At 38.7% G+C, this 22272-nt stretch overlaps 1 protein-coding gene across 1 annotated transcript in view; it reads left to right on the forward strand.

Moving 5' to 3' along the window:
- The window catches only part of man1a1 (mannosidase, alpha, class 1A, member 1), a 265587-nt gene that overhangs the window by 236402 nt on the left and 6913 nt on the right, over nt 1-22272 (forward strand). Inside the window, exons 8-11 of the mRNA XM_041804487.1 lie at nt 7761-7876; nt 13079-13298; nt 14753-14925; nt 15179-15294. Of these exons, the coding sequence (XP_041660421.1) occupies nt 7761-7876; nt 13079-13298; nt 14753-14925; nt 15179-15294 (625 nt within the window). The remainder of the gene's footprint in view (nt 1-7760; nt 7877-13078; nt 13299-14752; nt 14926-15178; nt 15295-22272) is intronic.

Genomic DNA, 22272 nt, shown 5'->3' on the forward strand with positions numbered 1-22272 from the left:
TATGCTAGTTGAGATAGGTTTGTAAGACTCCAAACATATTAACAGCTCTCAGTAATGTGACCAGTTCTAAGGCCGTAAGGGCAGAAAGGAGCTTATGAAAGTTGCAGCTCCTGTTGACCACTATGCAGAGCTACAGCACCAGTCTACTCAAAACGGCACGTTAACATTACCTGACAACTGCAGAATCAATAAGTTTTATTCTTATAGGTGAGTGCTAATTAGCTAGCATAAGTTAGCTGACTTTACATAACAATATTATGAGGATCACTGTCAGCTGTCAGTCAGTGTTCTAGGAAGTAATGTTAGCTAAAAGACAGTCATAGTACGCTCAGTTTAACACATTATTTAAAATGTTTTATGGCAGATATTAATATATTGTTTGACTAAAACCTTTCTTTTGCCTTTTACCATTTGAAATTTCATGAACAATTTATTAAATTAGAAAATTCAGTTCTGGGCCGATGTATCAAGAAATCTCATATGCCTTTAATTTTTTGACCATTTACCATGCAAAAGGTGGTTTCAAATTTTCTCGGTTTAGAGGGTACAGGATGTGATGGTACCGGTACCTGATTTCAGTATTCATCCTACACTTTTTGGTCTTACCCCTGACAAGTATCCTATTATACAGAAATTAAGTCAAACTTACACTAAAACTAACTAAGAAAAATATTACATCAGTGGTATAACCATGGTTCTTGCACATCAAGGGGTAGTTTCATAATTATTATTATTATTATTATTGTTTATTTTCTTTATTTATTTATTTTGCACATATGAACAAAGAAATGGAAAACGATGCAGAATTAAACAAGAAATACAATACATGCAGAGCATGATAATTCAACTATTTGGACTTATTGAGTGGCCCTCTGAAGTGAAAAATTAAACACTCATGAACATGAACATCAAAATGGTACAAATGATTACAGTACAATTAATTAGGAAAAAAATGCCAAGATAAGATATCAAGAACAATATGCTGACAGGAAAAAACACAAAAGCAGAAAGTGAAATTATATCAGAGAATAATTAAGATGTTGTTTGCCTAACTGGTCCAACAAAAAAGCAAGTATAAGTGTGTGGTGTCACATGAAACTATAAATTAAGCTAACTTGAATAGCAACAATAAATGAGACTATTTTGGGGGCATCAATAAAAACATTTAATGACAGTAGTTTTGAAATGATAAAATATGTTTCTATGAAATTCAGAGGCCCAAATAAGGGACTGATGGAGCAAATAGTTGACAGGTTTAATTTCCATTGGTAGTAATGATTAGTAACAGACCAAATGGAAGTTTTAGTTTTCTAATCTAAACTTGGATATGTTTTTGAACGATTGGATCAACTCAGAATAACAAAATTATAACTAAAATTCATGGTTATTTTTTTTTAGCTAACTTCATCTTTATGTTTTTTTTATTGCCGTTACCCTGATAATAGCATATGAGTTGAGTATCAACATGACTTGAGCATTTCCTTGTTTAAAGAATTGTTTATATGTTAATTATAATAATATTATTATTAATATTTTAGGACAATTTTACTTCTGGCAACAATAGTCGAGGAAAAATCAAGCTATAGTGGGAACATGAAAAAATCGCAGCAACAAGTTTTTCACTAAAGAGCGCTTTATTTAACAGTTTCAGTTATGACAGATAGGTCATTAGAAGAAAAACTGTCTTTAGTGTTTGACATTTCATGTTTAAAGTCTCTCCACTTATCTTTCACCTCACATAATCGCTCTCTCCATCCACGCCTTGTTGACCCTCTTTACATTACTACAACCTGCTATTTACCGTGTCACTGTGGAGTACTTTCATACTCACTCCACCCCCGATGCCTGTCTTTTACACCAAGTGTCCATTCACGTGTCTGCCTACCTGCAGGCCTGCTCTAACAGGGTGTAATTTACAATCCATTATCAGACCCTTCAAAGCATGTAGCTGAACAGGTAATGACAATAATGACAGGGAAGTGAGAATATGAGGAAGAGGAGAGAACGGGGGCATTCAGGTAAAAGGAAATGAACAAAGAAGGATACAAGGAGGAGAGAGAAATATAAAACAGCGGAGTGATTTTAAGAAAAGAAACCAGCAGTTAAAGCCTGTTTAAATGACAGTTGTAATAAGACTGATGCACTAGCAGAGGAGATTTAATGAAAATGACATTTACAAATACAGGCTGGAGATTAAAATCCATGTTCTAACCCATTCTTAGAGCTGCTTCAAGTGATTTATAATCACCAGGGAGAGAATTGGACTTCACTGCATACATGCTGTGAAAAGTCAAGTTTTTAAAACAATGTATAGAGTCAGACAAGTATAATCCTTCTCTTATGACCCTGCAGGGGTTGTGGATGTGACTAGACTGTAGAGACTTTGCCCCTTAATTTTCATTTTTTTAGATTATTTTGCACGGGACATCTATTTACGTACGTACGTGTTTATGTTGCAAGATGCGTACCGGAGCACATATCTAAGAGAAAGATGCTAGTGTCGTTAGGCCAAGGAGGGGATATGTTAACCCTGCAAGGTAAATATGCTTTTTCTCCCATCTGGATTTTGATTAGATTAGAAAAATATGACAGTTTAACCTGCTACATATGGATGATTCCTTATCAGCAGCAGCAGAGATTATAAAACCAACCAAAGATCCCAAACTGTTAGGCATCTTATCTTACTGATAAAACAAACTTTATTTGATAAGCAGACTCTCTGGAGGCACTAATTACCCCCATGTCAAGTTTTGATGTCTCTTTTTATGCTAAAATATGCTGACCAAGCTAAGACAAGATTTTTCATAGCACATTTAAGTAACAAGACAGGCTAAGAAAAGGCTGAGAAAAAAAGATTGTGAAACAGAAGTTAAAATAAATAAAACACCCATGAAATGTTGAGGAAAAAGGTTACAGTTCAACGTTAAAATGCATAAAGGTGTTGTCAAAGTACATTTTTTAGCACAGTCTTATAAGAATTGTCTTTTAATCTTTTTTGATTCACACACTGATAACCTTTGGACCAGTGATGACTGCATCTTCATTTCTTATTTGATTTAGAATATGCATCTAGTGAGCATTTAGAGCCAAAAAATGTCAATCCATTCAGGTTTAGGTCAGGCCGCTCACAGTCAGTCATACGGGTGCGATTTTATTTCCGGCTATGAAGATATGATATGCAATACTAAAAAGATAAGTAGATGTAAGAAGAAGGATTCTGAGCTTAAAGAAACCCTAATAGAAGCTATAGCTGATTAGAATACTAAGTGTTTATGTCATATTAGACAACCATTGTATTGTATTGTATTGTATTGTATTGTATTGTATTGTATTGTAAAGAAGCCAATATTGAATCCAAGCAGCAACCACTGGGGCTGAAAAATGAAACCAAAGAATGAAAAAACTGCAGTTCCCACTCACTTGAGGCTTGGTTCAGATGCCCCAGAAGACATGCAAACCCCATATTAAAGGGATATTCCAGTATTTTTGTGAGTTGGGTTAAGGTAATTGGCAATAGTAGTGGCATTAGCCTCCATTGATTTCAGAGAACATTGCCCCTTCAAACAGGAAATGCTTGGAGAAGCTAGGCTATACAGCTTAGTGGATTACACTCTGTGTAATTTGGGAGTTTTATGCTGGCTCAACTTTACGCTGTATCAGAATTTTAAAGCGTTTCATTTTTTACCCAGAATGCTGCTGTGTTTGGCGCTATTTTGCAATGCTACATACTCTTCTGCCTCAGTGCATCTGAATAGTTGTTTGGGTCTGCAGGCTTCATCAGATGAAATAAGTTACTAATCTAAAACTACTTATTTAAGCATTTTTTCAGCTTCAACAGCTGATGTAGTGGTTTGCTAAAGTTGACATATCATGTTGGCTGTGGCTTATTTTGTTATTACCCATTAGAGGAATAAATCATCAGCCATTGATCTTCTTGGATGACAAATTTCCAGTCAGATCTTTTGGTTGATTGGTTTCTCCAATTTATCAAGGTCAATAAAACACCAGCATTCAGTAAGGAAGGGAACTCTGCATGGTGAGTGATGCAGGCTGTAGGCATCCGTGAGCCGCTGTCCTATTTTGACTTAATTTTGTGTTTCGACCTTTTGAAACAATAAAAATAGATTTTGAGCCTTTAAACATATCATTTTGACTTTTACAAATCTCAAAATCATGTATCATAAGCACCCATTTTTTTCTTTTTTCATAGCCGGCATAGCCGGTGAAAATGAGGTTGACAGTTGATGGTTAAACGTTGACCCTGTTAGGACCTCAGGTTAGACCTAAATACAGAATCCAGCCCCTGCTGTGATTATGTTTGACACCTCTGCTTTATACGGTCTATAACTGAAATTGGTGCCTAGACCTTTTTGGTCTGCAGGTATATCAAACCAATTGGAAATAAACAGCCAGTATATCTGTACCATTAATTTGTTGATTAATCAGCAAGAAATTAGACTCAATTCCCCAAATGTCAATCACGTGCTGTTATGTTATCAAAACCTGATCGCTCAAAATCAGACTGTCATCTTCTGTAGTTTTACGCCATTTTTTTTTAATGAGTGCCTTTTTTACATGTATCTCAAGCAAATAATACGAAAAAGAAAATAAGTAAAAGTATCCTGCAGCTTTCTATTTCATCATTTTAGCCACCTAGTGTGACATTTTTGAAAATTAGACCAAAATGACTTGAAAATGTACTTTGTTTGAAACAGATTTCTCCTTCCAAAAGATGACAGAAACATCAAATCCTTTGTAATTCATGCTATGAGACTGTGGAGAGTAAATCAAGAAGAAAGGACTCACGCAGAGGTGTAAAGAGAGAAATTAAGATCAACAGAAACCTGGAATGACTTTTTCAAAATTACTCGTTTTAGCTGATATATTTTCCCCGCTTTCATCTCGTGAGCATATCAGTTTTGAAATTAATGAAACGTAATTATTTTTCATGCTCAATTCCTCCCACATCCACTCCAGCTTCATGTTTGTTGAGGCTGGTCACTGCTCTACATAAAACCAGGGCACACTTCTCATGAATCCCACATGAAAGTTGTAGCATTAAATTAGAAATCCTTTGATCCAATTTTATCATTTGAGTTTTTCAGAGCCACTGAAATGCTTCAGAGTTGTTCACGGTGCTTTCTAGTTGTGTTTTTAATGCCGAGCCCTTGATTTGGAGAGCTGTTAGTATCTGTGATGGTTAAATATGGACCTGCACCTCCGGTCTACTTACTTTAATTATCAGATGAATAACACCACTGTAAGCACATCCACAGTTCTAATTGTTGGCGTTTAGCTGACACTCTTAACCCCAGCCAGAAACTGTGTTTTCATCTACGTATTTTATGCAAATGGTGACATATTCAATTAGGAACACTGAATTAAAACAGCAAGTTTCACCAGAAACACTTTCATGCTTGTCTTAGTCAGAGAGGTTTTTTTTCATCCAGAGAGAAATTACGCAATAGTGATGGGAATGCATTTGTTGAATAAATTATGACCTCGGGATGTTTGCCGCCTGATGTTGTCTGAAAAATATTTCTCCACTGCAGCCTCATTTAAACTCTCACCCTGTTTTTTAATATACAGTACCTACAGATAATAAATGCATGTGTTTTTTTAGGTTTGTGTTCAGTCTGAACAGCTGGTGTGTCTCTTTGTGTGGGAGAAAAATACCAAGTCTTTGGTCCAAGCCCTGTTCCTCCCTCTTGGCATGGACCCTGGTTTTGAAGTGCCCTCAGCTGTGAAGTGGCTCCTCAGAACAGATCTAGGGAGGAGGTCTCCCCAGGAAATTGGGACACAGATACATCATACTAGAGCTACAGAGATAAATGCGCTGTTACTGATGAACATGGAGAATGGGGATATTTTCATATTTGTTCTCTGTATCTTTAGTACACAACCGTTAACACAGATTTGAGTGATTTTCCACTATACTAGCTTATATGTTCCCTGCAAGCACACTTTCTTATAGTTTTTACTATACAGAAAAAAAAAAATATAAACCAGAAAAATTATATGGAGTGGTTTCACTGTCTGTCTGTATGCTCTTAATGTCCCTTTTGGACATTTTATGGCTTTCAGTGTTTATATAGCAGTGTAAAGCTTGCGGCAGCCTGCAGGGAAGGAGTTGGAGAAAAACTTTTAGGGACCAGTTGACATCACCGTCTGCAAACGACTCACTACATTAACGTGCATTTTAATAATGCAATTTAAAAAAGTATTTGCTGACCAGTGAATAAAACCATTACCTGAGCTGCATCAGCAGAGAGACAGATGCAAAACTTCAACAGCAATCCAACAAAATCCTACAGTTTCCTGCATGTTTGTGTAGTGGTGTCAGTAGGTTTCTGCTCACATTAATGCTAGGGGAACTCTTCAGCTATGGAATCAGCAGAGCGTTGGCAACTTTTATGCACCATGCTCCTTCGCAGTCTTTGACCCCTTTCTGTCATTTTATTTGCTCTTCTGCTTTGTGAATGAGTTGCTGTTGTTCCTAAATGCTTCCATAATTATATCAATTACAGTTGACTGTAAGTGTTGTTGTATGGGTGGCATCTATCACAGTACCACACTTGAGGTCACTGAGCTCTTCAGAATGACCCATTTTATATCACAGATGTTTACAAATGAACCATCAGGGCAGCTTTGAGTAATTTTTGTATTGCATAAATATTTTGACACTGAAGATGCACAGATGCATCCTTTTCTGCACATGAGTTGGCAGTATTTGCAATGCAAAAACTCCTTGCTATTTGCATTCTGCACACAGTAGCTTACCAGGGAACATGGTGCCGAACATCAGGCAATGTATTTGGCGAATATAAATTGGTGGAGGCTTTCAAAAAGAATATATAGAACCAACTAATCCTTCTAATTTTCTTCTTTGAGTATAGATGCATCAGCACTGAATCTCGACATTGTCATTATGGGCTCAAACCACCAGATTGTGGGTTCAGAGGCATTTTAGAATAACCATCATTTTCATCTTTTAGGAGCTCTGTAAAAGCCGATTCTTGAGTCACACAAATGTACAGAAATATCGATGTTATGATATGACAGAACTGGTGGAACCCACTTTCCTATATATTTAGATTAAAGCCTTTGCAGCTCTATTTTTGAGAGCTACTACCCTTTGAGGAAACTTTGGAATGTGTGCATCAATGTTTGAATTAGAAATATGCCTGTGTTATTTTGTGATCACTTCACATAACGCCTATAATCAGACAGTTGATGTTTTGCTTGGCAGATTTTTGATGCTTTATTTAAGTGCGTTGTCTCTCCCTGTTTTGTGCTGCTCATGTTCCCGGTTTAATATTTGACTCGCTGACAGCCAGGTTCTCTTATCAGCCGGATACCAAAACCATCTTCAGCACCAGCCTCCTTTTCTCTTCACTTCTGCATGATCACAGCTGACATTTAATCTCTGCGCTCCACACACCAGGCTGGACTCTGTTAATGACACATGCATATGGATGAGGCTTCACTGACAATCAGCAGGGCAAATACACAAGTACAGCTTGACTGGCTAGAGGCTCACCTACGATAACAACCTTTAAATCACTCACACTTATAATGCTATACTAAATCATGCAGGGTAGGCATGCTCTTCTTATATAAAACACATACATCTGCCCCTGCATCTCGCCAGCTTGACATATTACTGGTCCAGTGGTTGTAATCTGCAGCAGCAAACATGTTGCCTGCCTCTGTGTGTAGTTTTTTGTGTTACATCTCTTGTGTTCATCTCTGTGTTGCAGATCACGTGTCCGTGGGTGGACTGGGTGACAGTTTTTATGAGTACCTGCTCAAAGCCTGGCTGATGTCTGACAAGACTGACGAGGAGGGCAAGAAGATGTACTATGATGCGCTGCAGGTAATAAACAAACTCACATGCCCACACGTACTCAACAGAAATGTCTACACTGAAAGGTTGAGGTGGCATTGACTCATCAGAAAGAAAAAAATGAAACATTTATTCTTAGTTTCAGTCATTAACGTCACTCAACTCACTGTAGCTATTTTCATAATCAGACAATCATTTGAGCTTTTAATTATGAGAAGAGTTGCAGCTTTTTCTGTTTTATGCAGCAGCTAAAAAGTTTTTGGGCTTTGAACTGTTGGCCAGACATATTTCTTCACAGAATGGCGTCACTCTGGGGTTTAGGGAGATGTAATGGATATTTTTCACTTTTTTTTGACATGAAATAGTTCAAATGATTGCTCACTTTAAAATGGTTTGTGCAGATAACCTGCCCAGGAGACCGAGGCGAGCTTAAAATACAACCTAACACTGATGCAATCACTTCTTTATCGCTGTAATGCTTTGCCAACGTTGATGCGTCATTTACAACAATATTTGGTCAGAACTTCTTTGATTTTTTTTCAGTGTCCATTTTCTTGTACTTTGTTGTTGGGAGTTGAAAGCAATAGCTGTCAGAGTAGGAATTGCACCTTTTCCTTCAGGTTTTTTTTACTGTTAACAATCAAAGACCAATAAGAACAACCCCCTTCTTAAAAAGAATCATACTGGCTTCTTTTTAATGATGCTGGGTAGATTTCCATAAGACTCATAAAAGACCAGGAGGACTTGAACGATTGTTATGCCGTAAAACTTCTTGTAAATGTTGTCATTTTAACATGACTGCATTCAGCCTAAAGTGGACGTTGAGATAACTGAATGCTTAATTTTTCAACCATAGAGGTTGTGCTTGGGGCGCATGCCAAGTCTCTCAAATGGCATCCATGCATCTCTCACTTGAGTCTTTCCTTACAGCTTATGCTGGCCTTACACCTGAAGACTTCAAACGATTGCAAAGTCGTCGTCAAAATTCCAAAGTTGGAGTAAAATCACGCGAGTCCTGCTCCCATGGTCTCAAACGTCAGCTGTAAGCTGGTCATAAAACTCAATCTGAGCAGTTTAAAGGCGGTCTTTCTTCAGTCTTGGCGTTATGACACTATCAAACATGTTTGATATTGTCGTAAGTCTTCAGTCTGGTCTTATGCACATTGTGTTTTCAGTAATTCCACGATCGTCAGCAACCAATAGGAGTCAGTGTTGTGCATAAGCATGTTAAAACAGTTAACTTTTCAAAGCATGAACGTGAGTGTAGTTCAATCTGAATGACACATTTCTGCAGTCAGATCTCGCTGCACCTGTCTCTGTATTCTGTCCAAGCTAACATGACAGGTTTGGTAAACCTCTATCGGGATTTTCAAAGCAAATGTCTGATCAGTTTGTTTCTGTGGTGAGACTACTCGCGTTTTCATTTGGTACTTTTATTCTAAAGTGTGCCTGGAAGAGTTTTATGGTTGTTGCGGTATCTTGAAGGTTGCTTCAGTTTTTCTCTAAAGGAATCGTATTCTAGTCGTGTAGTTAGTGCAAAATCTTCAACTGTGACTACAAACTCTGCGACTTGCTGACAAATAATCTCTAGATGTGAGACCATCTGAGATGCCAGTTTTTTTAGTCTTTTAAAAGTTTTTGTAAAATCCTCTAGTGTAAGGCCGCTCTAGTCCCCCGTGCCAAAGATTCATAGAGATACAAAACAAAGCAAATGAGAGAGGCTCATAGAAATGGGTTTTTAGAGACGAGAGACGAGTAGAAGCAACTTCCATTAATGATGACAGTGTCAGCTGATCATCAGTCAGCTGTCTTATTGATTGATGATCAGCTGTAGAGCAGTCGGTTTGACAGAATACACTCCTATATACTGATTTATTTAGATGAATCAATCTCATCTCGAACACCTTTTGGACCCCACCTCATCAGAAATCGGTTCTTTCAACTGATTTAGTGTGTTCATGTTTATTGTGTCCGACCAGCATCTCTTTCAAGGTCCATAAATCCTCAATTTTTGTACTCTTCTGATTTTGTGACGTTTCATTGAAGTCCGCTGTACCGCAGCTTCCAATCAGTGAGTGATGTCGGATTAAAAGGTGTGTCTCTCAGTGTAAAGTTTTCTAGGAAGTCTGCTCTCTTAAATCCTCGCTCATCAGTCCTCAGAACTTGATCCATGAGATGACAGGTCAGAATCTGCTCCTGGTTCAACCAAGGATCAAGAACACACCATTTAAAGGGCTGTTTCAGTGTCTTTGAAGTTGGGTTGTGTAAGACAGTGATTCTCAAACTTTTCAGCCCACGACCCCCAAAATAAAGGTGCCAGAGACCAGAGACCCCCGCTATACCTGAAGGTGATTGAACACAGCCATGCACAATTTGGAACAGTCATGTGCAGACAAGGCCATCCATAAAGGGGGATAAATGGGAGGGGCCCATGGGGGTCAGCAAAACCATGGTCCATTGTAAAGTTAAGCTGTGATAGTCATATTTAGAATTTAACCTGAAAAAATAACCAGTCTTGTCAAAGAAACAATCTTTTCCCAATCATTTGTGTAGTAAATAGCCTTCTTAAAAATGTAAATCCCTTTTGTAAAAAATAAATAAATAAATAAATGATTTAAAAATTGCTACAGTGGGTTAATAATGGCAAAAAATTGTATGATGGGTGGTGAAATTGGATTTTAAAAGTATCAGAAATGGTAGAAGTGTTTCAATGGTTTAGAAAGTAGTTAAAATGTAGCTGAAATTGTTTTAAATTGGCAAAAATTGGTTAACTGAGAAAGAAAAATAGGCATATAATGGTAGAAATTGGTTAAACTAGCAAACATGGGCATATCGAATGGTGAAATGGGGTTAAAGTGGGGAAATATTGGATGAAAAAGGGGGTTAAAGGGGTTAATAGTAGCAGTAATGGGTCAGCAGAGACAACATTAAGCTTTAGTGGGAAGAATTGGTTTAGAAGTGGCAAAAACAGGTAGAAAAAAGTGGCAGAAAGAGTTTAAAACTGACAAAAATAGGTGTTAAATATTAAATTTGACAATACTGCTCTAAAGTGGCAACACTGTAATTAAAAAAAATATTGTTCGTTTTTTTAGGGCAACTGTAGACCTCCTCTCAGTGTCTTGCGACCCCCAAGGGGGTCCTGACCCCAAGGTTGAGAAGTATAATATAATATAATATAAGGTACCTAGCAATAGTAGTGGCATTAGCTTCCAGAGATTTGGGTCAGCGGTGTCCCTTCAAACTGGATGTGTTTAGGCAAAACAAGCCAAAAAACAACATTGCACAATTGTACAATATAACCATACTGAGGTTCATCGATTACAGTAAGGGCTCTTCATGATTTATAAACAGAATTTCTGAGCTCTAAGTCCTGGGTTGCTTGTTGGTTTTTTTCACTGATGTAGCATGTAGCACTCTGGGAACAGAATCCATGAATCCTCAAAGCACCATCTGTGGACAGTATTTGTCCATACAGACCAACTAATAATGTTATAACACTGATCCCTGTAGGCTGTTGTCTCCAATCTTTTGCCTCTCTGCCTCTGAGAAAAGCTGCATGTTGCTCATCAGAGGTGGTTTTGACATTTCATTGTAAATCAATATCAGTATGTCTGTACACATGCATAACAGCTAAAACTGTTTATAATAACTGAATTCTGTGCTGTGATGTATGAAGCTGCCCTCATTGAATGGAAAAACTCTGGTTGTAAACATGCTGTTTATAGATCAGGAGCTTCATAGATTTTCTCCACAGGGGTTTTACATCTCTCATGCCCCTTCTGAATGTTAATAAATGACTGTTTGGTAATAGTTGACCACAAACACAAGGTCAGTGCCAGCTATTGAAAAGTGGTCTTGCTGTTGTATTTATTCCTCCCGGTAGGGGGCTTTTATATAAACCCAAATGCCTAAATAAGCGTGATTCCTGCGATGTCTGCTCATGAGATAAGAAGGATATTTAACTGTTAACATAAATATTTCTTCAGGCAGCCATGATTGTAACTGTTGTTTTTAAATTCAATTTCTTTGACTAGAGTGGGTTTTTGTTTTGCTTGAAATAGCTAATGCACCGTTAAGTCTTTCCTATCTCTCATGCCAAAACGTGATCATAACTGTTTTCTTTTCAGTCCTTTGGAGTGAGATAGTGGGCTTGAGCAGATGGGGAGATGAAGAAACAGGCAGAACTAAACAAACTTTTGAATAAGAGGATAAGAAACAAGGAGCAGATGAATCTACAGTAACAACAGCCTCCTCCTGTATGGACAGATTTTCTTTGTTCAAACAAAACATCACTTTTAAGTTGCAGTGACAAGCGAAGGGTCTCAGCTGGAGGAAGATTACTCTCTGATAAGTTTTCTTTAATACGCTGGGGAGAGAATTTAAAACATGAAGACTAAAATGCTGTATTAAACACTCAGGGGATACTTTACCCATAATCCCTTCAAATCTTCAAGGATTATAAGCATTCATGATTTATTTGCTAAGACAAGGCCTCGTGAGAGAGAGAACGCCACAGAGCTAATGCTCCAGTCCCTTTAGGATAATGAAATAACTCTGGAGTCCTTCCTGTGGTGCTTATATACAATCTGGGATTTGTTGAGATTTGAGCATGTACATCCTAAATGCACTTCAGTATTTTGTTTCTTTCACTTGTGCAAAGTACACTTTTAAAGGCTTTTCTAACAAAATATGTGCCCCTGGCCTGTCCACAATCCCACTGAGACTCAGAAAACGTGTGCTAAAACAAGCCGTTCTTAGATTTTCCCCTCATGATATCATTTGGGGAGTTAGCCCCGCCCCCAGGTTTGGAAGAAAGTTCTGTCCTCCTCTCCTGATCAGCTGAGAGGGGCATCAGGAGGGCCACATCCATTTAGCCACATCCATTTCCTGAAAGGGGTGGAGTCAGACAGCTCATTAACATTTAGACACAGAAACAACTCGCTCTGAGCAGGGCTGAAACACAGGGTTTTTTAGAGATACAAAAATCCAATACTGGAGTGTTTTTTCAGCAACAGACTTCGCAGGCATGTTTTGGGGACCTCTGAGACCAATAGAAACTTGTCTTAAAGGGGTAAAATATGTCCCCTTTAAATGCCTCCCATCCATCAGAGTGGTAAAGCGTATGATGTTGTGCTTGTCTGATATGCTTGTCTTCAATATACAGAAATTTAGCATGGCATGATTAAGCAGCTAACTCTTTGTACTACTCTACTCCCTACTTTTTTTTTCCAGGCAATAGAAACCAATCTGATGAGGAAGTCCAGCAGCGGCCTGACCTACATTGCCGAGTGGAAGGGGGGGCTGCTGGAGCATAAGATGGGACACCTGACCTGTTTCGCAGGTGGAATGATTGCTCTGGGTGCTGATGGGGCGCCAAGTGACAAAACAGGCCACCAGATGGAGCAGGCGGCTGAGATCGCCCGGACCTGTCACGAGTCTTACACAAGAACTGGTAATCACTCACAACAGAGTTTCTCACAGGGACCATGAACACTAAAATGAGTCATGGATATCTTACAAAACTTGTTTGGTAACTTTCACATCTGAGTTTAATTTAGTTTGGTTCTCCAGTGAATGAAATGCAGACACAAATTTGGTCATATTTTTACCGCTTTTTGTTGACAGCTAGTCACTTTATCCTTTCAACCATTTCTGCCCACGGACTGAGACTAGCAGTGGATTGAGGCTTTTCAGATGAATTGTTGCATTTTCAACAATCTAGGGCAGTGATCACCATCCAGCGGCCAGAGAGCCAAATCAGGCCCCCCACATCTTCCAACTTCCCACAGTAATAAATTATGGGAGGGAAAACTAGCACTGATGAAAAATGATTTTGAGATTTAAAAAGTCAAAATGATTAGTTAAAAGGCTCATAAAAGTTCTTAGTTCAAAAGGTCAAAACACAAGAAGATGATAAAATAATGCTTTTAAGAAGAAGACATGAAGAAAGTCACAATCATGTTTTTAAGGCAAAATATGACTTAGAATTCAAAATTGTCCACCTTAAAGGTCAAAATGTGAGATAGAAAGTCAAAACTATAGATTGAAAAAGGCCAAAATTATTAGATAAAGTCAAAATAATAAATTGAAAATGGTCAAAATGCAAGATAAAAAGTCAAAATTGAAATTGAAAATATGAAATTAAAACACAAATTAAATTATTCATTTATTTTATTTATTTATTTTTTTCACATTTGTGTGACTTAGGAATAATTGGTATCATCAAGGTTAAGTTTACATTTTTATGCTGGAGGAAATCTGCGGACCTTATATTTTAGGGCCTGTTATAATAATAACAGTAGAATATGATCTTGCAGGCCGGATGTAACTGTACCACGGGCCGGATTTGGTCCCCGGGCCTTGAGTTTGAAACCCCTATTCTATAGGCTAAAAATGGCATACATTTGAAATAAAATGAAATATGTTTTTAAGCATGTTAATTATACCAAAAGGTCTCTTAATTTAAGTTTATTTTAAGTCCGGCCCCCAAAGCGTCCATTACGAGAAACTTGGCCGTTGTACAAATGTAGTTGATGACCCCTGATCTGTGTCACCCTATTTTTCTAGCTGTGTCCTTTTTCTTACCATCCCCATATCAAAGCATGAGTCATCATCTTTTAAAGGCTATATTGCAAACGTCACTACAGGCAGTTGTGTAACATACTGTTCCTGACATGAAGGTTGTGACATTATTCTTCCAGCATTCATTTACATAACATTACCCAAACATAGCACTATATTATATATCATGCATGAAAAGGGCAGGATATAAGCTTTAATATGTATTTTTGGGCTGCGTTTCAATGCACAAAGATGATGTTGTCTTTTAAACTTAAAACATAAATTAGGCTGTCTTCTCTTTTATATATCTGTGTCTATCTTCTTCTATTTATCTTCTTTCTCCAGCACTGAAGCTGGGTCCAGAGGCGTTTCGTTTTGACGGCGGGGTTGAGGCCATCGCCACCCGCCAGAATGAGAAATACTTCATCCTGCGTCCTGAGGTCATAGAGACATACATGTACATGTGGAGGTTCACTCATGACCCCAAATACAGGGAGTGGGGCTGGGAAGCTGTCCAGGTTTGTTGACTCTAATCCAGCTGCTTGTGCTCCTCTTCTGTCTAATTTGAACATTTAAGCACTCGAAACACTAATAATACATGAGACAAGCTAACAGAAGGTCATTTTATTTAGCTTCTTGTTATATTTAGCAAATGATTCCTCCTGAGGTTTGGTGATATTTTGAGTATAAAAAGAGCTTGATTAATGTTGCCACTCACTGATGTCTCTTCTCTTCCTCTTTCTCTCTCTGTTGTCTCTTTCTATCACTCAGGCCTTGGAGCAGCACTGTAGAGTAGAAGGAGGCTACAGCGGCGTCAGGGACGTCTACGCTTCAGCTCCAAATCACGACGACGTACAGCAGAGCTTCTACTTGGCCGAGACGCTCAAGTAAGACACACAAACTCAGCCGGCGTGTCTCTGGGCACACACTCTTCACTCCTGTGCTTTTTATGATCGAGCTGTCATTGCACTTTATGAAGGGACAAGGCCCTGCTTCCCCGGACTGACTGAGATGTCAAGTCACTCTCTCTCACAGCCACACAACCACACACATAAACACAAAATATGACGCTGTCATTCAGTCCGACAGAGCTCCAGAGATTGGGTTAGGTTAGGGAAGGTCAATTCACTTCACAGACTCGCCAGCTATAGAAGTGCTAAAATTAACTTATCAAGGATGGAGAGAATTTAAAAGTAATAGTAACATTTAAACTTTTACTCACTCATACATACGATATTTGACCTCAGAATTTTATTGCTGTGTCTGCTCTATTGAAGCCAAAACAGGATGGAAATTTAGTGTATTAGAAGCACTATAAATACCTTTATTTAATGATATATTTTCATCTAAAACTAAAGTTATGTCCTTTATATTGGTGTGGCTAAAATACCAGTTAAAAATTTTTAGAAAGGTGTTTCTCTAGCCTATAATCTATCTAAAGATTGGTCACAGTAACACAGTCTAATTCACTTCATTTACTAAGCAGATTTTTTAAATACATCAGCATTTACTGAAGTGCTGCACAGAGACCAAAACATAGAAATACAAACACAAAACACAGCAGAAATAAAACAAAATGTATTATTTAGAAAAGAAACATAATAGCAAATAAGAGCACTGTAAAATCAGTAACTTCTATTGATTTTTAAAAAAGCACAAAAAATATTAAAACACATGAGTCATTCAGTGCTTTGTTCCAGAAATAAGGCCACTACAGACGAGGATTGATCACTTTTTATCTGGTCAATGAGACAAAGCTGATCTTCAGGCCTCAAAGATCTTGAGGTTTAGACATTCAAGAGAGAAGAAATGTCCTGAGGTGCTTATCCATTTAAAGACTAAATAGATAATAATGGTACAGTTTTGAAGGGAGTTCTCAAATAAACAGGGGGCTAGAAGAGTGAGGCCAGGATGAAGCAAACTTTTTCATGCTTTTGAGTACCTTTTAAAAGATGAAGAGTCAATCAGTTATAGATTACAAGCAACCAGCAGAGACTTGCAGGCATACACAAAAAAATCCTATCACTGATAAAACCCTAAGAAAATGGCTCTAAACATGTTTTTCTAACCAAAAGACCTTTGTCTAAACTGTTCATTAAGTGTTTTTCATCATGATTTTGCTTTTGCAAATCTAATTATTACAACCTTGGAGCAGACCCAGCCTTGCACCCCCCCCCAGAGTTCCTTTGTCTGTCAACCTGCGCACATACATTATTTTTGCATCCTTCTTTTGCCAACCAAGTGACACTCTGGAATCCCCAAGGCCCTCCCTGTGACAGTGTTTGCAGAAGAGGTAAGGAGAGAGCCAGGAGCATGAGGAGAGAACTAGACTTGTTGATCTGCAATGATGGCAAAGCGTTTGAATATTGCAGAATCCTTGAAACAAGTACTGAGAAGCAGTGATGAAGAGGACTCAGCTTCATTTTGGTGAAAATAGAATGACAGACAACATTAATGCTGTTGTTTTATTCATATATTCCACTGTTTTTGTGATGCTAAGACTTTGGGAACCCTATTTCAAGCACTGAAACAATTTGTCCACACGAGTGAAGGTGTGTTTTCACAAGAGATTAAAACATTTTCAAAGAACGGCTTTCAAAATTCAGCATTTGGGCTGAAATAACTCTTTACGCAGTCCTCTAGGCCAGGGGGTCTTCACTGGTTGGGTCAACACCTCAAGGAGAATTGCAACCCAAATTTAGGAGATGTTTTTGGTCGATCAGATGTATTTGATAAAAAATAAATAGAGTTTGGGCCTAAGACAGTACAAAAGGTGTAGCAAAACAATGAAACAGGATGAAACATGCCTGTTTTACAGAATCTCATACACAATTTGACACAGTTTTTCTGCAACCCACTGAAAAGGGCTTCACGACCCTCTTTTTGGGTCCCGACTCACCATTTAAGAACCACTGCTCTATGACAGTCCCCACTTGTAATATTCATCATTATTTTCACACTTTGTGACGCACTGATCAATACCTATGGTCTTCTTCAAGTTGGTGGTGGCTCTCAAGCCCCAGGCACTCCATGGATATGTTGCCAGGGACCATGCTTCATATTATCTTATACTTAACATTTTTAGAGGAGCATTTATAGATATTATTAGCATTTATGTGTTTATCAAAGAAGATGACGGAGAGAGCAATAAAGATATCTGGTTGGGCCCAAGTGTTGGTGATTACATGATACCAAAGCCCCCAGACCACCAGTATTCCCCACCATTTCCCTTATTTACAACAACATAAATCAAACACACTGTTAAAGATGGCAGCTTCTCTTAAGTTAACATAATAACGCTGGCAGTAAATCAAACGTGACCAGTTAAGGTGGTTTTACACACTAATAGTGTGTGGAGAAACAATTTTATGTTGCATAAAGCCCCATTTCTATGGAGATGCACGCCTGTGTCATTTGTGGAGGGTATTTTTATCCACATGAAATAAATTATACCAATAAACGAGTAGAGCAGAGGAAGGAGGTGAGCTGATGTTAACATTTCACATCCTTGAGAACACACAGGGAGTATTTTCATGGTGAACATCAACAGTTTGTGACACTAATACAGGCCTTGATGTAACCTTGATCCCTGCTTCCTGGTGCATCTTCATAAAATGACTCATAATGTTTGGATGCATCGAATCATATGTTGCTGATCTAAGACATTTTAACATTTTATTCCATCTTTAATAGAATCCACCCTCACTAAACTGTTTTGATTTCTGCTGTGAGTCATATCATCAAAATAAGAGACTGATGTTGAAGAAGCAAACAACTCTGAATGCAGACATTTCACCCACGTTTCTACATAAACTCTACCTCTATTTTGCTACTCACAGGTTACATTAATTCTTGATATTAACTTTAAAAAATCCACTGTAAGTGGGTGAAAAGTGTTTACTTTCACTCGTAAAGAAGAGAAAGAAAAGCTGTGAAAATCAGCGCATGTCCCAACACTCCACAGCCAGCTCCGACTTCTCACTTCCTCTTAACAGTCGTCTGATATTTCTACTTAACCACCCTCGTGAGCCTGCCTGAGTATGCGTGTTTGAGGGTGTGAATACGGAGCCACAAATGGCTCTTTAAACGTGTTGTCAGCCACACAGTGTGATGTCTGCTGGCTAATAGGGCTTTCCCTCTCAGATGGCTCTCCAACTGTGTTCAGGACGACAGTCTGCTTAAACCGTGACGAGGAACACCAACTACTGTTTAGCTAGCAGGAATATGGGTGTGTGTTTGTGTCTGCTCACGCAGTGAAGGAAAATTTGCAAAAAAACATCTTATTTAAAGTGTTACCCATGTGTCTGATATGCTTAAGAGTTGTCACAATACCTGGATTTTGAACTTCACTGCTATACAAGTGAATATCAATAGATATTAGTACCTATTTTAATACCACAGCAACAAAAAAATGACCTCCCAACTCCCAAAACTGGTTCATTTAGTTACTTTGTAGTTCCAATCTGCACATTGTAAAGAGCCACTGAATGTACCAAAATTAGACACACTGTCAGTAGGGGTTCAGATGTCATGGTTCAATGCATAGCTTCACATGGCATGTCTGTCTAAATGGAGAATAAAGGCAAACACACATGGCCTCCACATGGTGTCCGCACCCCCAATCCAGGTGGCAGTAACTCTCATAACTGTTGGCTGACTGCTGGTAAAATACAGACAAGAGAAGACAGGTACATCAAAAGACTTAAAGAAGAATAAGTTGCATGCATGGTAACAAGCAAGAGGTCTTTGTCGGCTCTGTTTTATAAAATTCCTCTGGATGTGATAGCAGGGAGGGTCAAAGACATTACTAATGCTGACCCCCAATTTGCACATACTCAGTCTGCACAGCAATTTGCAAGCATAGTACACTGTGGAGCGAAAAGCTTCCTTTCTAGTCAGTCTTTGCCATTACACTGCACGCTCCCCGGCCAGAAGCGCCACTTCGCTCCACTTGAGATATACGCCAGCTCTATTTTCAGCTGAGACGGCAACCAAAATATATCAGTCCACATAGAGAAGATCAACCCAAACGGGATGAAGCATGCACAAGCACAGCCTTTGTTAATAAATGGTCCACGGTTAGTTATTGGCTGGAGGTTACCTTGCACCACTGATAAGGAGAAGTTAACTTGATGAGGAAAACCATGGAATTTCACAAGAAACCACAAATTCTTTAAAGAAAAAAAACCCTTTTAACTTCCTAATGTGCTCAACTGTGGTAAAAGCAGGAAAAAAACTTCATAATATCGAAGTGAAGACCAGCTCAACGACCACTGAGGTCAAGTAATCTGTTGTTAACATACTACTCATGCCTGAACTCCTAGTTCTCCCATGATCTTCTATAGTTACTCTGAGCTTTTCCACTGCACTGCGCCCCTGCAATAGATCAAGCAGGTGAGGGTGGGTGCCCACCAGATTGTGGTTCAGGTGGAATATGTGGAAATTTAGGGTAATAAATTCTGTTGTTGTAGTGTCTGGGACAAAGTTGAGAGAAGAGACGCAAAAAACAGGTAGGAAGGAGCACCACTTTAGCAGCAGTCAAAGAAAATCTCACATATTCCTGCACATTTGTGTGGAGGTGTTGACATGTTCTAAGTCCTTTAGAGGCTTGATTCATAAATGGTGGGTCAGGACCCAAAAAAAAGAGTCCCAGAGCCATTTTCAGTGGATTACAGAGGTGTATCTGAAAAAAATGAGGCAAAAAGTCTATGCTTTGCTTTATTTTGAAGGATATGTCTCCATCTCTTTGTTCTGTCACCTCTTTTGTTCCATCTCAAGTCCAAATTTCCCCATTTTTCATTTAAATAATTTGGTCATGATTGAAAGATTGATCAAATCTGGGTCACAATTTCTCACTGATGAAGTGGTAATAGGTCCTGCTAGACCAGCTGAGGATCACTGCTTTAGAGCATTAGTTGTTTTTGTTTCTGTTTCATAGATATTAATTGCTGATTAACCAAACATACTTGACATACTAACTGTTATCACCACGTTGTTTCCACACTTGACCTCCTTTCACAAGAGCTGGCCCCTTTGTCAGAGTTTGTGGTTAACTGATGTAAATGATGGTTCTCATTAAAAGGACTTTAAACAGTAGATTGTATGAAATTAGTGAACCAGTTCAACAGTGGATGATCGTTTGTGTCGGATGGATCTGAAGTTAAGCTTCTGCATTCTTATTTTTCCACTTTTCCTCCAAATTTACCGTCCTCTCTGCTTCTTTTACTTCAAATTTTTTATGGCCTCTTTCCTCCATCTCTCCCTCCCTCGTTCACATCCTCCTCACCTCGTCCCCTTCCTCTTCCTCTTCTTCTTCTGTCGTTTTTCTTCCCCCACAGCAGACAGCTGTTGACAGAAAGTCAAGGTTAGCCTAACAGAGCCTGATGGGGGCGAGGTGCCATCCAATCCGGCTTTTTTATAGGCAGTAAATTTTAACAGGCGTCACCTCTACCTCTGATTACACCACACAAACAATTACACACAAACACACATAAAGAAAGATGCCTGCGTTCTTTCTGCAACACCACCAGGGTGCAACATAAAGATGAGTGTTGATTGGTGTTTAAAAATCCCTTTTGTCAGACACAAAGATGTCAAAATGAGAAGTAAATGACTTTTTAGGGAGGATAAGTCTTCAACAGTAAAAGCAGCTCAAAAAGGGGATTTCTCATTACATGACAAAAAGAGAAAAATCAGAATCAAATTGACCACCAGCCTGGACAGCGACACTATAACACCTTCATCTGTCAAACCCCATCATATCCATGATAGCAGACCCTCGCTGGACCAAGAAAATATCAATCCCATTTAGCAGCAGACCCATACGTCTAATCCTCCTAATGTTACTCTGGGATCTTGGCACCGTGCGGAGCCACTTCCAGTATTCATCTTCCCTCCGCTGCCAAGGACACGGCCGTACTTCACACTGCTGTCGGCCTCCAATCACTCACCGCTTTCTAGTGCTCTGCTGGCAGGCGGATGAGGAGGAGGCGGAGGAAGATGGGGACATGCTGAGGAGGTTGAGGGCTCGGCAGAAACCCAGCTCCTGACACGTTTTTATATTTAGCTCAGTCCTTTTCTTTGCAATTTCACACATAAACACAAATCCTCTTTAAAGACTTTCTAAACCCCGGAGGCTGAGGTGTATCAAGCCTGGAATTCAAAAAATACCTTTACGGACGTCAAGGATAAGACATGCCCACTCACTCCTTCATTTGGTTTATTTTGGTTTTGATCGTTTGATTTATAATGTTGAAACCATTCAAAATAGACCTACCATGAGTGTGATCATAGAAGACACCTATAGAAGACACAAGGAGAAAAAAACTGTACTACCCACAATCCTAGGGTGCCAAAGCAAAGTTTCTGAGTTGGTGGAGGTCTATATTAACCACATATGTCAGCTCTGAGTGTTAATATAGATCAGGAAGATCAGGAAGTGGTGCTGTAGTGATGTTGGTAGCAGGCCAGCAGAAATGGATAAAGGCAGTTGGACACTACAGTTTGGTATTATTCAGTAATGTTACACTAATGTCAGTATCCCCATCTGCTGTTGCGCGTTGGACTTGAGTTTACCATGTTGTGCTCTCAGCATATTTTTGGAGCATTAAGTATCTTTGAGATAATTGCATAAAGAAAGCCTTTTTAGTCCACTCATATGTTGAGACGGGTATTTAAGTCTTGAGAAATATTCCTGTGCAAGACATTTAGAACAGATAAAAATGGTGTGATTAATCCCGAGTTAACTATGAAAGTTGTGAGATTAATTGCGATTCAAATTTATGTATCTCTTGACAGCCTTCGTTTAATGCAATTTCAGTTATAAAAATTGTTCTACCCACATTCCTATTGTGCTAAAGCAATGT

Source organism: Cheilinus undulatus, linkage group 14, assembly GCF_018320785.1.
Source record: "Cheilinus undulatus linkage group 14, ASM1832078v1, whole genome shotgun sequence".
Lineage (NCBI taxonomy): Eukaryota > Metazoa > Chordata > Actinopteri > Labriformes > Labridae > Cheilinus > Cheilinus undulatus.